The sequence below is a fragment of the Athene cunicularia genome, unplaced genomic scaffold, assembly GCF_003259725.1.
Source record: "Athene cunicularia isolate RWA unplaced genomic scaffold, athCun1 chrLGE22_part1, whole genome shotgun sequence".
Lineage (NCBI taxonomy): Eukaryota > Metazoa > Chordata > Aves > Strigiformes > Strigidae > Athene > Athene cunicularia.
Genome location: NW_020799534.1, coordinates 582,684 through 595,504, shown reverse-complemented (window position 1 = coordinate 595,504; position 12,821 = coordinate 582,684). Strand labels below are relative to the sequence as shown.

Below are 12,821 nucleotides of genomic sequence, written 5' to 3'. Positions count from 1 at the left end.
CCCACCCGCTGGTGCCAGCACCCAGCCGTGTCCCGGCGCTCAGCGACTGATTTTTAGGGACGGTTTGCTCAGATTCTCCTTTTTAGAGGAGACCCCCCAGGGGGTCAGGAGGGGCTGCCTTTGCCTCCCCCCTCGCAAATGGAGGGGGGCTGTGGATGCTGTTGGCTTCTGGGCAGGATCATACCCCGGGGCCACGTGTCTGCCCCAGGGCTGTGATGTCCCCCAGCCCCTCTGACACCCCCAGTACCTGCCATACAGAACCGGCAGCTCCTCCCGAAGGTCCCTATTCAGATCTTCAAACACCGCTTGGGCTTTATTAAACTCTTCCTCGGCCTGCGGAGAGGGAAGGGGGGGCCGTGGCTTTGCCAGCACTGCCGGGGCATGGGGGGGCTGTGCCGGGCAGGGGTCCTGCGGGAGCTTTGACCTTGGCAATTTTCGCCTCGTCCTTTTTCTTGGCGCTTTGCAGAGCTTCCAGGTGATGCCGGGCGCTGTCGTAGTCCACCAGCTTACGGCCCCTCTTGGCAATGCGCTCCTGTGCCGGGGAGGGGGAATGTGAGCCAGGATCTGGCCCTGCATCCCCATCTCCCCCCCCGGCACTGACGCCACGCATGGGGGGTACCTTAAAGTCACCAAACTGAGCCAGGTAGTTCTCCATCAACCGCAGGGCTTGGTCAGCCAACTTCGCCTCGTAGTCGTCCCACAGGAGGTCATTGCTCTGCGGGGTGAAAAAAGGGGGGACAGGGGTATAACGCCCAGATTCCCCCCAACCCCTCAAGCCTCCCCTCCGGCTGTACGTGCTGGGCTGCATCCCCAGGGACCCCCTCGGCTCAGCTCGCTGCCCCCCCCGATGCTGGAAGGGGACCCTTGGGGCCGGTGGGAGCACGTCAAGGGGCTCACAGCTGCGATGGCTCTCAGCTCCTCGTGACCGTCCCAGTCGGTGCTGTAAATCTCCTGCAGCGTTTCGGCCACTTTCCGGGAGCTCTCGTGCATCACTGCAGCCCGGCCGGGGGATTCAAAAATATTATTTATTATTAATTATTTTTTATTATTTTAAATTATTATTATTGACTATCCTGGGTAAGAAAACACAGCGATGCTCAACCCCCTCCCGGCTCCTCCGTGGTGCCCACAGGTTTCTCCCGGTGTATTTACGGGGGGTGCGGTACCTTTCACGGCGCCGAGGAAAGCCTTGAGGTCTTTGTAGAGTTTATTGCCTTCATTCTGCAACGCAACGCGGGGAGGGGACAGCTCAGGGCCACCCCCAGGGCTCGTGGTGATTTCCACCAGCCCGGCAGGGACCGAGGGACCCCGGGAGGCGGCGGGGCCGAGGGATGGTGCAGGCATGTCCCTGTCCCACCACATCCCCGCTCCCCTGTGCGACCTGCTGCAGATGGAAGTTGTAGGCGCTTTGCTCGAACTGCTCATCTTTGGTTTCCACCGTTTTGCCCAATTTCTGCAAAACCTGGGATGAAGAGAGATGGAGACGTGGGAAGAGTCGTCAGCCCCGAGCTTGGCGCCGCTGCCCCGGCTCTACCTCCCGGTGGGAGCGGGGTCGTCCCCGGCAAAAGCCCCTCTCTGGGGATGCTGAGGAGCTGGCAGAGCTGACGCCGCGCAGGGATTTAGATGGAGAGTGCAAAATCTTGGCTCATCCCTTGGTGCTTTTATTTTTTAGAGGAGAACAGTGACTTTTTGGGTACTAACCTGTCACCCTACCCTACAAAACCCTATCGGTGCAGCCCCTTGTACCCCAAAACACCCCTGTGTGTGACTACGGGTGCCGGCAAAGCCCTGGGTGCTGCCTCGCCAGGCACTGCTGACACTGTGCTGAGGATGAGGATGGTCTGCGGCCAAAGGCTGCTTCCAGAGCCCCGATCACAGGAGCGTGGTGAGGCCGGGTCATGCGGGAGGGAGCTTTGGAGTGTCCAGGAAGAGGTTGACCCCCCCGGGAAGCAACTGGAGCCTGACCCAGGCTGATACAGCCACGGGAGAACTGAATTTAGCCCTGAGCCCCAGCCAGGAAACCCGGGAGTGTGTGGGTCTGGTGTGTGTTGGAGTCGCTGCTGGCTTTTTTTGGAGAGAAAAAGGAAAGAGATGCCCCAAACCAGTTGAGAATCGCCCCGTTTCTGCCCGCTTCCGGAGCCCTGCCCCCTCGCTTCCTGCGTGGCCGGTGGGGGCTGCTCCAGCCTTCCTGGGACCATCCCCACGCTGGGTCCTGCTGGCCACTGTCACCTCTGGCCAGCCCCGAGGGACCCCCTGCCAGCAGTGCACAGTCCCCCATAACCTCTGGAAGGCGTTTTGGGTGGAAAAATCCCACTTTTAGGGAACGCAGCGGCTGCCAAGGCAGCTTGGGCGACCTTAGGGAGATGCCATCAAGCCTAAAGCTTTGTAACAACAATGACGTTGATCCAGAAACGCCCAAATTAACACCGTGTGAGCACCCATGGGTGCCAGGCGGTGCCCGTTGTGCTATCCCCTCACCGCTGCAGAGGAAAGAAATTAAAGAATAAAATGAAATAAGAGATTTTGGGGCTGGGCGTTGCGGATGGGCATCGCACCGTACCTTCTCTTGCGCCCGGCTGAACCGTTTCTGGACCTGCTTCGCGAAAAGCCCGGCTCCCCCGCTCTTGCCCTCTGCCATGGCTGCAGCTCGTTCCTGCTCGCGGCCGCGCACTGCGGTTTGATGTTTGCTACGGAGGAAGTTCGAGGCGAGGCAGCTGTCGGCATCCGCCGAGTACCCAGGCACCCCCTGCCACACTCCCCCCCCGGAAAGGCTCCCCCGAGCACCCAGCGACATGGGTGGGCCAAAGGGGTGACGGGGAACCAACACCCGCCTCTTAATTCTTCCACGAGCGTCGGGTTTGGGGTTTGAATTCGGGGTTTGGTGCAATTTTGGTGCTGGTATTTTATCCCCATGCACTGTTGACACTCCAGGATGTAACAGTCACCAAATCTGACAACTCTCACTGCAAAGGAGGTCGGGTTTGGAGGAGAAATGGAGCTAGTAACAGGGAAAAATCCCAACTGTGTCCTCCCATATCCTTCTGTATTCCCCCCCCCCGTGTTCCCAAGGGGCATGAAGCTGATTTGCAGCATTTCCCCCTTTTCCATTCTCCCCAGGGCTTTCCGGCTGCCTTGGAAGCACAGAGCCGATCGCTGTTCCCTGCAGCTCTTGCATAAGGCGCGGGGAAGAGGAGGGACACGGACGAAGGGATGGTCTGGAAGACGGGAGGGGAAAAGGATGCTGAGGGTTGGAGGAGAAAGGATTGCAAGGAAAGCATCCACCAGAGTGCCAGAGAGGATCAGTTTTTATTGACACCAGCTACGGGTTTTAAACCCCTCCGACCAAAACATGTGGGAAGGTGACGTCCATCACCCGAGCTGGGGACTGGGCTCGCCTGCTGCCAGAGCTCAGTTCTGGGCTATCACCTGGAAGAGAAGAAAGGCAACGGTTGAGCCGAGCCGGGATAGAGCTGGTACATCGGTGCAACAGCAGTGCCAGGTCTCAGCCCGCCCAAGCCCTGCCGTCGCCTTACGTTGTTTATCCAGGAGATGTAGGCAGAGACGCGGGTGAAGACGGTGGGTTTGCGAGCAACATTGCAGCCCAGGCTGGAGACGAAGCTGGTGACGCCGTGGACCTGGTACTGCCCGTTCACCGCGCAGTGGAGGGGACCGCCCGAATCACCCTGCCAGACCGGGGAACCCGCGTGAGACCGGGGCAACGGGGTCGCCGCCGGGACGCTGGGGGAAAGGGGGCTGCCGGGGCCGTACCTGGCAGCCAGAGCGAACGCCGTCCCCGCCAGCACAGACCATGGTGGGCTTGACGGTGGAGCCCCAGTAAGAGGGGCTGGAGCAGATCTGGTAGTCCACCACGGGCAGGTACGCCTGCAGCAAGACGCTGGAGAGCTGCCCGTTGGCTGTAGGCAACCGAGTGCCGGTTAATGCCGTGTGGGCAAAGACCCGTGAGACCCTCGGCCAGAAACACCCCACCACCACCCAGGGCCCCCCCAGACCAACCCCATGTCGGGCATCTCCATGCCCAGAGCGATGCCCTGTGCAATGCCTCCTGGGACCTCAAAGGGCTTAAAAATATCATTCAGCTCCCCACGTTTCCCACATTTTTTGGGTGATTTAGGGCGGGGGCGACCCGCCGGCACTCACTGCGGGTGAGCCCCCAGCCTGTGATGTAGCAGGGGTAGTCGTTGGGCAGGATGGATCCCTCCTGGGGCAGGACTGCCAGCTGCACGTAACTGTTCAAGGTGGCGTAGCTGCTCAGGCGGAGCAGGGCGATGTCGTAGCTGGCAAGAGAAGGGAGAAGATGTTGCAAGGACCCCCCCATTCCCGACGATGCTCCCCCCAGATCCCCCTCCCCACGTGCGTTACCCCGCAGCAGCGTTGTTGCTGTTCCAGTAGGGATTGATGATGATCTTGCTCACGCTGAAGACCTGCTCGCTGCCGTCGTTCCTGTTGAGGTTGTGCTCGCCAGCCACAACACGGAAGTTCATGTTACTGCCAGGAAGGTGAAAAAACAGAGGATTAGGCCATGAATTGTGATTATTCCAAGAGTGAGTTGATACAGAAAGATTCAGCGTGAGAAGATGGTCCAGGTAACCCCTTAACGGAGGACCAGCAAGGACCTTAAACAACCGTTGCTCTCTGGGTTGGGGCAGCCACAATTCCTCTTTGGAAAGGTTTTTGGTGGAAAATGGCTTTTCCAGAAGAGGAAGGTGGGGTCCCTGCTCCCACTCACCGATCCACGCAATGGGCTGCGGTCATCACCCAGTTCCTCTGGATGAGGGACCCTCCGCAGGTGTGGTGCCAGCTGCCGCCAGAGTAATACTGGAGGGAGATCTGGGGAGGGGCAGATATGAGACATGGGGCGGGGGGAGCTCCCCGCAGGGTCCCAGGGGGCTGAGACCCTCACGGGATTTGCCGTCTGACCGTGGGAAGGACCCACCTGGGAAGGCCAAGCGTGTGAGCGTGCCTCGGTCCCGCCGACCACCCGCTGCACCCCATCGAGGTCCTGCTCGGAGCAGCGTCCTGCGGGAGAGAGGGTGCGGGGGGGGTCAATCACAACCGGCGGGTTGTCACCAGCTGACGAGGCCGGTGGCTTCCCGCGGAGACGCACCGCAGAGGGCGAGGGCCGCGAGGAGCACGAGCTGCAGCATCATCCTGGAGCACAGCAGCGCTTCAACTGTGGTGAGGGCTGCGCTGCCGCCGGCTTTAAAGGGGATGGAGAGGGAGTGACGGGAAGAAAACCAGGTGACACGGCCCTATCGAGCAGCCTTGGTCCCTCTTCCAAAACACACAAGTCCCCAAAGGTCAGGGCCAAAAAAACCCTGGGCGCACCCCAAAATTCCCTTGGCTCTGGACAGGCAGCCCAAGTCCCCAGGGAGACGATGTCCTGCTCCTGAGTCTTCCTCCTCTGCGCATCTCAGGCAACGCTGTCATGAGTTTTTCCTGGTCCTGAGCCCTGTGGATGCCCCAGCTGTGCCTCTCACATCATGTTTAGTTATGGGATGCCTCCAAGAGTTTTGTCTGACGCATGAGCTGTGCCCACATCGCCCCTGGGACAGGGAAATAGAGGCAAACACAGGGCAAGACCTTCACCCCCTCCAAAAAAGTTCCACTCAGGACAGCCAGCACTGGGGCAGGGACACAACTTCCACAGGGCATTAGTTGGAGGTTAAATGAGACACCGACATGGTTTGTAATAAAAGCCTGATTTCTGGCCAAAACAGTTTTATATTTTTTCCCCCTCTAAAAAGAAATTGAGGCCGTTCTTTGGGGTGAACTTGCAGCATCAAGTTTTTCATTCCACTGATGGAGCAGTTGCTGGAAAATAGCATCGGTGAGAGCGATGATTATTGGTTCACCCAGTCAAAAAATAATATGGAAAGAAATAAAAAAAAAAGCACCTGCTGCACTTCTGCTCTTATCTCTAAGGAAAACATGAGATTTCATGGGGAAAATGGTCTCCAAATAGTCACTTATTTGTTTTATCAGCACAGAAGGTAACACAGTGAGGGACGGCAGCGAAGCCTCCGCCCCAGCACAAGGACAACCCAACCCAAATTTGAACCACCCCAAATATGACTTTATGGCTGTGAGGTGTCATATTTAGGGTGCAAATGGGAGTTTCCAGTATGGAGGGGTGGGAGCTCAGAGGAAGCCAGAGACGGAATGTCTGTAAAATAAATCATCTCTTTATTTGAGGTTGTGTATCCAAAGACAGGTTCTCCCACTCCCACGCCACTTCCAGGAGGGTTCTGCCCCCCCCGTAAATGAAATGGCAATGGAAGCAGCAGCTACAGTAGTTGGGCTTGAAGAAAACCAGGGGAGGGAGGAGATCTCGTGCCCGGGCGCTGGCAAGAGCCTCTCTGGGAGGATGCTGTGGTGTGTTCGAGCTGGGCCATGCACGGAAAATCCCTCCTCCAGATCAGAACGAGGATGAGCAGAATCACACCCAGGAATCATCATCATATAATAATGATAAAAAAAAAAAAAAATCTAACTTCCCCTTCCCAAATGAAGCCTGGCATCTAAGGCAGACAGTCCGACTTCTCCCAGCCTGGCAGCAGCGACGCACGATGTCTGCAGTGCCGCGGCAGGTGAGGGACGAATCCTGGCACCCCGCTGGCAGTACTGGGGGGGTTCCCTCACCCACACGGGCCACGACAAACCACGATCTGCCCCCCCACGGGATGAACCGCACGGCCAGTCACCATCCTCCTCCTCCTCCTCACTGGCACGGCTGCGTTTCCAAATGCCTGACATGGATTTTAGAGTCTGTGGCTGGAGCTGTGAGGGAGGAGGACGAGCAGCAGCCAGGGACCGAGGAGCGTCCTCGGGCATCTCCACAACCTTGGGCATCTCCACGACTGCCACGTCTCGGGCTCCGTGGGGCATCGCCGGCTGAGCTCGGCTCCCTGGGCTTCCCCACTCCAAAGGCACAGGACTGAGTTCAAGGCAACTGTGAAATGCAGCATATTTAAGGCTTTTGCTTCTTAAATTAAAGGAAAAAACAGGAAGTTTTTTTGGATTCTGGTTTCCTGAGCATGGTTAGGGACGGCCGGGGGCTCAGGCCGCTCTGCTGCTGGCCTAGGTGAAGGACCAGAGCTGGTGGGGGTCCGCCGGGTCGCAGGGAACCATCGCCGGGTGCTTCCCTCGGGCTGTCAGGCACGTACCGGACGCCGGGTTTTTAATCAGCCGGTCCTGCCGAAAAATAAAGGTGGCATCAGCTCAGCAATGCTGGTGGGATGAAGAAAGGATGTGACTGAGGGGAAGCGGCAGAGAAGCATCGTCATGGCGGGGGATGATGCCAGCAGCCCCCTGGGTGACTCCGGGGCGGAGCTGAGCTCCTCACCTGCACCAGGTCCCACTCCTCGCTGGCTGGCACCCGGCCGGGCTTCCCTCGGTACTGGCAGTCACCCAGCTCGGCCGAGCCCGAGCCCGCCCGCAGGCAGAGCTCCTTCCCGATGTTGTGCCGCAGCTCCCGCTGGCTCGTGTACTCAAAATACTGAGGAGGGCAAGACCAGAGAGGGGATGTTGCAGGGCTGCGCCCTGAGAGAGTGACCCTCAGGGGAAAACCAGGGGGGTTGCAGGAGGGGGAAATGCGGGGGGTTGATGGGTGCCCACCTGGTTGCCCCCCATCCCATGGCAGGGGTACATGATGAGAGGTTTCCCACCATGGTTGTTCTCACCGACGTCCAAGCAGCTCTTGGTGCCCTCGTTTTTTATCTGGAGGAGAGAGAGGAGGGGGAGAAAGGGGGCCAGGGGTGTGAGCTGGGCTCCGAGATCCCGGGGTAGGGACCCACCCTGGGTTTGGGCTTCGCAGGGCACTTAATTATCGCTGTACAAACACGGTCCCAGCACCAGGCGCCGTGTCCGGGTCCCCTGACCTTTCCAGGACGTGAGGAACGCCCGCGCCAACGCCTCCGTCCCACCGAGTCAAAGGTGAGAGCCGCCCGGGATGAGGTTTCAGGAAACAAAGGTGAATTAAAACCCGGATGGGAGGCAGCGCCCGGCCCTCGCCCTGGACGTCACTGCGTCTGCCGGCTGCTTTCACATCGCCCCGGCTGAGGAAGGTCCGACTCAGACCCCAGCACCCGGCTCGGAGGGATTTTTTTTGGCAGCTCCATCCTCAGGGATGGAGCCGTCGCTCCACATCCTGCCCGGCCCCAGCTCGGTTTTTCAAGTCCACCCTGTGCCTGCCAACACCTGCACGGTGCTGCTGGAAGTTTTCAGATCTTTCACCCAATTTAACTCAATGCCACCTCCCCACCGGTCCCCCACCCCGTAACTCGCCCCAAACCAGCTCTGCCGGATTCCAGATCTTTCACTGTCAGCCAGAGCCCAAACCAGCCCTGCCAGGGCCCAGCCAGCTGGTGACGGACACAGGGACAGACACGGCGGCTGCACCAAAACCCTCCAGCACGCTGGTTTAAATACAAAGCCCCCAAACCCAACCTTTCGGGGACTTCCCTGCCATGGCTATTTCTAGCCAAGGACTGAGCCCAGCGGGATGCTCTGGGCACCCCTGTACTTACTGCTCCATAAAAAGTTGGAGTCAGGTCAGGGACAAACATCTCCGGGTAGACGGTCTGGAGGTACCAGGTGAAGTTCTTGCAGTGGAGCTGCTCCCTCAGCTTGTGCCGGTCTGTAATGTCACCATACGTCTTCTATCGACAAAGTCACGTGAGAAAATTAAACTAACCTCTGAAGCCAGCAAGGAAAAAACAAGAAATCCCTCCTGAAGCCAGGGCTCAGAGCTGAGGGGTCCGCCTGGCTTTGTCACCGTCCGTCACCCCGTGCCCAGGACTGAGACCAGTGCTGGGGTCTTGCAAGACGTCCCTGGGATCTGGTAGGTACCCTCAGGCTCTGGCCGCTCACGGAGAGGGAGGGGACATTTTAACAGCACCACGTTTTGGTGTTGTAAAGAAAAAAACTTATTTTTTTTTAAAATCAGTGTTTTTTGACTAGAAAACATGATGGCCAGATAGGAAAAAAAAAAGCTTTTTGGCTACATTTTTCCACCTGCATTTGCTTTCCCACCTCCAGACCGAGCCCACCTCCTCCCTCTGCTCAGGCCTGAGCTCCCAGCAGGATTAGCCCCCCCGGAAGAACTAGAAGCCCGGCGGTGTGGCCAGTACCTCTCTGGCCATCTGTGCTGCTTGCTGGTTCCTCCTGTAGAAGATCTCCTTGTAGTCGTCCATCCAGACCTCGGCCAGGCGAACCAGGTTCCTGGAGATGACCTGGGTGCCCTTGGGGAAGGTGTGGGGGCTCTTGGAGCGGAAGACGTGACCCACGACAGAGCAAGGGATGATCTCGACTTGACCCCCACATTGCCAGACCTACGGGGAAGCAACGGCTGAGACGTGGGGGGTCCAACCCCCCCCCCATACCCCAGCAAGGAGCATCCCTGAAGATGCCCTTTGAAGATGGCACCGACCCATCCTTACCCTGAAGGACATCTCCACGTTCTCGCCCCCCCAGATCTCCATCTGATCATCATAGGAGCCAATGTGCTCAAAGTAGGACCGGGAGATGGCGAAGAGGCCACCGGCAAAGGTTGGGGACCTACGGGGGAGGGAGAAGGGGGGTCAAATAGGGTTAAAATAAAAATAGGAAGGAAGAAGTCTGAGTTCTGGGGACATCGTGGCCCTCACGGTGGGTGTGAGCACTTCGCAGTCGTGTCCCCACATCTTCCTGCCCCAACCAGCTGTGCCCCAGATGTGGCGGCTCTGGCAGGGGGGCCGGACCCGGCTGCCAGGAGGGGACAGAGGCAGCAGTGGCAGCGTGACACCGAGGGGCCCCGCCGCCAGCTCTCGACCTAGAGCGAGAGGGGGATATTGTTACCAAAAACCTATCGCCGAAAAGAAGGGGGAAGATTAGAGCTCCATGGCCAGCGCCCCATTCACTCCTCCGGCTTCTCTAATCTTTTCCATCTGATCTTTAGAAGAGGCTGGAACAGAAACTTGCTTTTATTCAGGAAAAATAGAAAAAAAAAAAAGGATTCACTGAGCTGCTGCGTTCCTGCCAAGCGGAGATGAGACGCTGCCGGGAGCCAAAGCACCGGCCTGTGGTAAAAGGGACCTTTATTGGGACAGGGACGTCTCCCGGGTGACCCGTGCACAAAGGCAGCCCTGCCGCCGGCCGGGGGATGGACGCGACGGGGCCAGCCAGGGTGTCCGGTATCTCCCAGAGGGAGCACCCGGCTTATCGTGGGGCACGGATGGAGAGGTGCAGTGGGAAGAACAGTTCAGGGGTTTTCTGCATTCAAAATAAAGGGATAAAAATAGGGGTTTTGGTGCAGTCTGATCTGCAGGTAACGTATCCTTGCTGCGGTGCCAGCGCAGGTGCCCACCCTGTGCCCAGGTGGCTGAGTATCCAAGAGCAAGAAGATACAAGACAGTGATTAAACCCTTAACAAGAGACTTGGCAGGAGTGGAGAGGTGGCTGGAGGCAGCTGAAAGGTGGTTTTGCAAAAGGTCCTTTATGGTTCCACAATTAGCCAGACCCCAGGGCAGGTTTCTCCTCTGCCAGCCCCACGGCCCTGACTGTGCCTGGGCATCCTCCCCTGGGCACAAAGCACCTGACACCCCTCAAGCCCAGCATTCCACAGGGGAAGGGACAGCATCACCTGCCTGGAGGCACCAAAACCGACAGGGAAAGCACCAATTTGTTGCAAAAAGGAGCAGAAACAGCTGGAGGAAGGGGCGCAGGGTACCCAGCTCTTTGTCAGCCCTGGCTGTCCCTCCCTAAGCTCCCCGCAGCAGCCACACACGCTCAGCTGGGTCCGGACACAGCGTTCCCAGGGCTCGTCCTACCTTTGCCACCATCACCCCAACTCCGAAGGGGATAAAAATCCCCCCTTGCGATGGCTTACTTGATGGGGAAGGTCTCATCCTTCCTTCGCTGCCTCTCCCGGGGCGGAACAACCTCCCAGCCGAATGTCAGGCTCCAGTCGAAGTTGCCCCGGCTGTGCTGTTTGCCATTCTGGACGGGCTTGGAGAACTCAAAGGTGTTGAGATCGATGGTGGCGATGTCGGGGCTGACCACGGCCGTGGGCTCTTCGGCGATGCGGGATAAGAGGGGCTCCAGCCAGCCGTGGAAACACTCGCCTGGGGCACGGGGAAGGGTTGGCCATTGAGTGGAGACAACTTCCCTTCCCGCCAGGCCCCTGAGGCCCCCCCGGAGGTGGCGGGTACTCACAGTGAGCGTCCAGGAAGGTCAGGACCTCCCCACTGGCCACGCTGGCCCCCAGCAGCCGCGCCGTGATCAGCCCTTTGCGCTCCTCCTGCCGCACGACTCGCACGATCTGGAGCTGCTCCACGTAGCGATCCAGCTTGTCCTTCAGGTAGTCTGGGGGGGGGGAAAGAGCAACCGGCTGGGTGGGAGGCAGGTAGATGCAGGTTCCTGCCCCTCACAGGAGCAGCTGCTCAGACCCTGCACCGGGGTTCAGATCTGGGGACACACAGAGCCTCCTTGCCCCCAAATCCAAGAGTGATTTTTGGCTAAAGCAAGTGAGTTTTGCGAAGGAGCTGGGCACCTGCCCTGCCTAATCCCCCACTGGAGAGGGACTAGGGGAACGACGGGGTGAGAAGGGCTCGTGCCCAGCAGCTGAAGTGCCTCCGGGACCGAGCGGACAACTGTCGCTGAAGGAAGGGACAGCGGGCAGGGTGTCGCTGAAGGAAATTGGGATTTCTCTCCTTCCCTGGCAGATGCAGCCAAGCCAAAAGCTGCAAACGGCCAAGTGAGAGCTGACATGTCTGGAGACCTGCCCCGGGCAGGGACCCAGAGCCTGACCCGCGTCCCCGCTGCAGCGGGAGCTCCCGGGCGATGGAGCCCTGCACCGCCCTGAGGTTTCTGCTCCTGGGGAGCCCGTGCAGACTGTGGGCAGAAAGGGAGCATTTATCTCTGGGGCGAGGGTAAAGTCCGCTCCTCCCCAGCGCCCTGACACTGAACCACATCATTAATTTGCTCTAGGTGTAGCTAATGAGGATTGCAGCCTGGCGGGCAAGCCGGCGGGCGGACGAGGTGTTCGCAGGGTGCGGGAGGAGCGCCTGGCTTTTCTCTCAGGGCTGGGTTAACAGTGGTGCCAGGCAGGGAAAAACCCCGACGGAGCTGCCGGGCAGATGCAAAACAACGTGGAAGAGCTGTTGGATGCATCCCGGGCTGCTCGGAGACCCAGCATGAGCAGCTTCTCCTCTCAGCGTCCCCGAGCTGCTGCTCCGGGGGGTGCAAAGACGTTTGGCATCCCCCCGCGTCCCGGCGCGGCCCCCACCCACCGTCCGTGCTGGCGTCGTCCACCAGGATGATCTCCTTGAGCAGGAGGGCGGGCGAGGCGTGCAGGACGCTGTACACCGTCCGCAGCAGCGTCGACCACGCTTCGTTATGGAAGACGATGACGACGCTGGTGGTGGGCAGGGGGGGGCACCGCTTGAATTTCTGGTCGATGCACCTCCGAGAGAGAAAAGCAACGGTCTAAGCAAGACGGGGGTCAGGGGGGAGCGTGACAGCGATGAACCAGCCCTTGTCCGCCCAAACCCCGTGGCAGGAGGGCGGCTCCCACCCCCGGCAGCTCTCAGCTCGACGCCGCTTTGATCTCGACTGATTTCTACCTCTCCCCCCGCCCCCCCGCCGCTGGTTGAGTGAATCACATTCCTGCCGCCTGCCCGGCCCCGGTGTCCCCCTCATTGTCACCGCTACACCTGCTAAGCACGGATAATCGCCTGCCAGCGCGGAGGGGGCTGGTTTCCACACCAGGGCTGGGTTTCTACCTCCTATTCAAGCCTTTTTTCCACCCCAAAATCCCCCCCCCC

General features: G+C 59.2%; 3 protein-coding genes across 4 annotated transcripts in view; all 3 read right to left on the bottom strand.

The window, feature by feature from the left end:
* BIN2 (bridging integrator 2) overlaps positions 1–2,681 on the bottom strand; it is a 3,171-nt gene extending 490 nt beyond the window's left edge. Inside the window, exons 1-7 of the mRNA XM_026867624.1 lie at positions 2,561–2,681; positions 1,382–1,462; positions 1,167–1,221; positions 898–992; positions 620–715; positions 425–532; positions 248–333 (exon numbers count right to left, since the gene is read on the bottom strand). Coding sequence (XP_026723425.1) covers positions 248–333; positions 425–532; positions 620–715; positions 898–992; positions 1,167–1,221; positions 1,382–1,462; positions 2,561–2,638 — 599 coding nt within the window. The 5' untranslated portion in view covers positions 2,639–2,681. The remainder of the gene's footprint in view (positions 1–247; positions 334–424; positions 533–619; positions 716–897; positions 993–1,166; positions 1,222–1,381; positions 1,463–2,560) is intronic.
* A 727-nt stretch (positions 2,682–3,408) lies between these two features.
* Positions 3,409–5,165, bottom strand: CELA1 (chymotrypsin like elastase family member 1). Its single transcript, XM_026867623.1, has 8 exons — positions 5,126–5,165; positions 4,955–5,037; positions 4,748–4,848; positions 4,381–4,506; positions 4,159–4,295; positions 3,769–3,914; positions 3,534–3,683; positions 3,409–3,426 (listed from the first exon to the last, which is right to left on the bottom strand). The coding sequence occupies exons 1-8, from the start codon at positions 5,163–5,165 to the stop codon at positions 3,409–3,411; spliced, it is 801 nt and encodes a 266-aa protein (XP_026723424.1).
* Positions 5,166–6,190: 1,025 nt separating this feature from the next.
* The window catches only part of GALNT6 (polypeptide N-acetylgalactosaminyltransferase 6), a 13,025-nt gene continuing 6,394 nt past the window's right edge, over positions 6,191–12,821 (bottom strand). For both annotated transcript variants that reach the window (XM_026867648.1, XM_026867649.1), the window contains exons 3-11: positions 12,288–12,460; positions 11,212–11,361; positions 10,886–11,120; positions 9,459–9,576; positions 9,150–9,350; positions 8,547–8,678; positions 7,636–7,737; positions 7,364–7,516; positions 6,191–7,212 (exon numbers count right to left, since the gene is read on the bottom strand). In XM_026867648.1, the coding sequence (XP_026723449.1) occupies positions 7,099–7,212; positions 7,364–7,516; positions 7,636–7,737; positions 8,547–8,678; positions 9,150–9,350; positions 9,459–9,576; positions 10,886–11,120; positions 11,212–11,361; positions 12,288–12,460 (1,378 nt within the window). In that variant the 3' untranslated portion in view covers positions 6,191–7,098. The remainder of the gene's footprint in view (positions 7,213–7,363; positions 7,517–7,635; positions 7,738–8,546; positions 8,679–9,149; positions 9,351–9,458; positions 9,577–10,885; positions 11,121–11,211; positions 11,362–12,287; positions 12,461–12,821) is intronic.

Excerpts from the sequence above, each read along its gene's own strand:
- CELA1 (XM_026867623.1), bottom strand. The coding sequence starts at position 5,165 with ATGCTGCAGCTCGTGCTCCTCGCGGCCCTCGCCCTCTGCG. Across the intron at positions 4,296-4,380 it reads AGCAACAACGCTGCTGCGGG|CTACGACATCGCCCTGCTCC; the intron begins GTAACGCACGTG and ends TTCTCTTGCCAG. Across the intron at positions 3,684-3,768 it reads GCGTTCGCTCTGGCTGCCAG|GGTGATTCGGGCGGTCCCCT; the intron begins GTACGGCCCCGG and ends CCGGTCTGGCAG.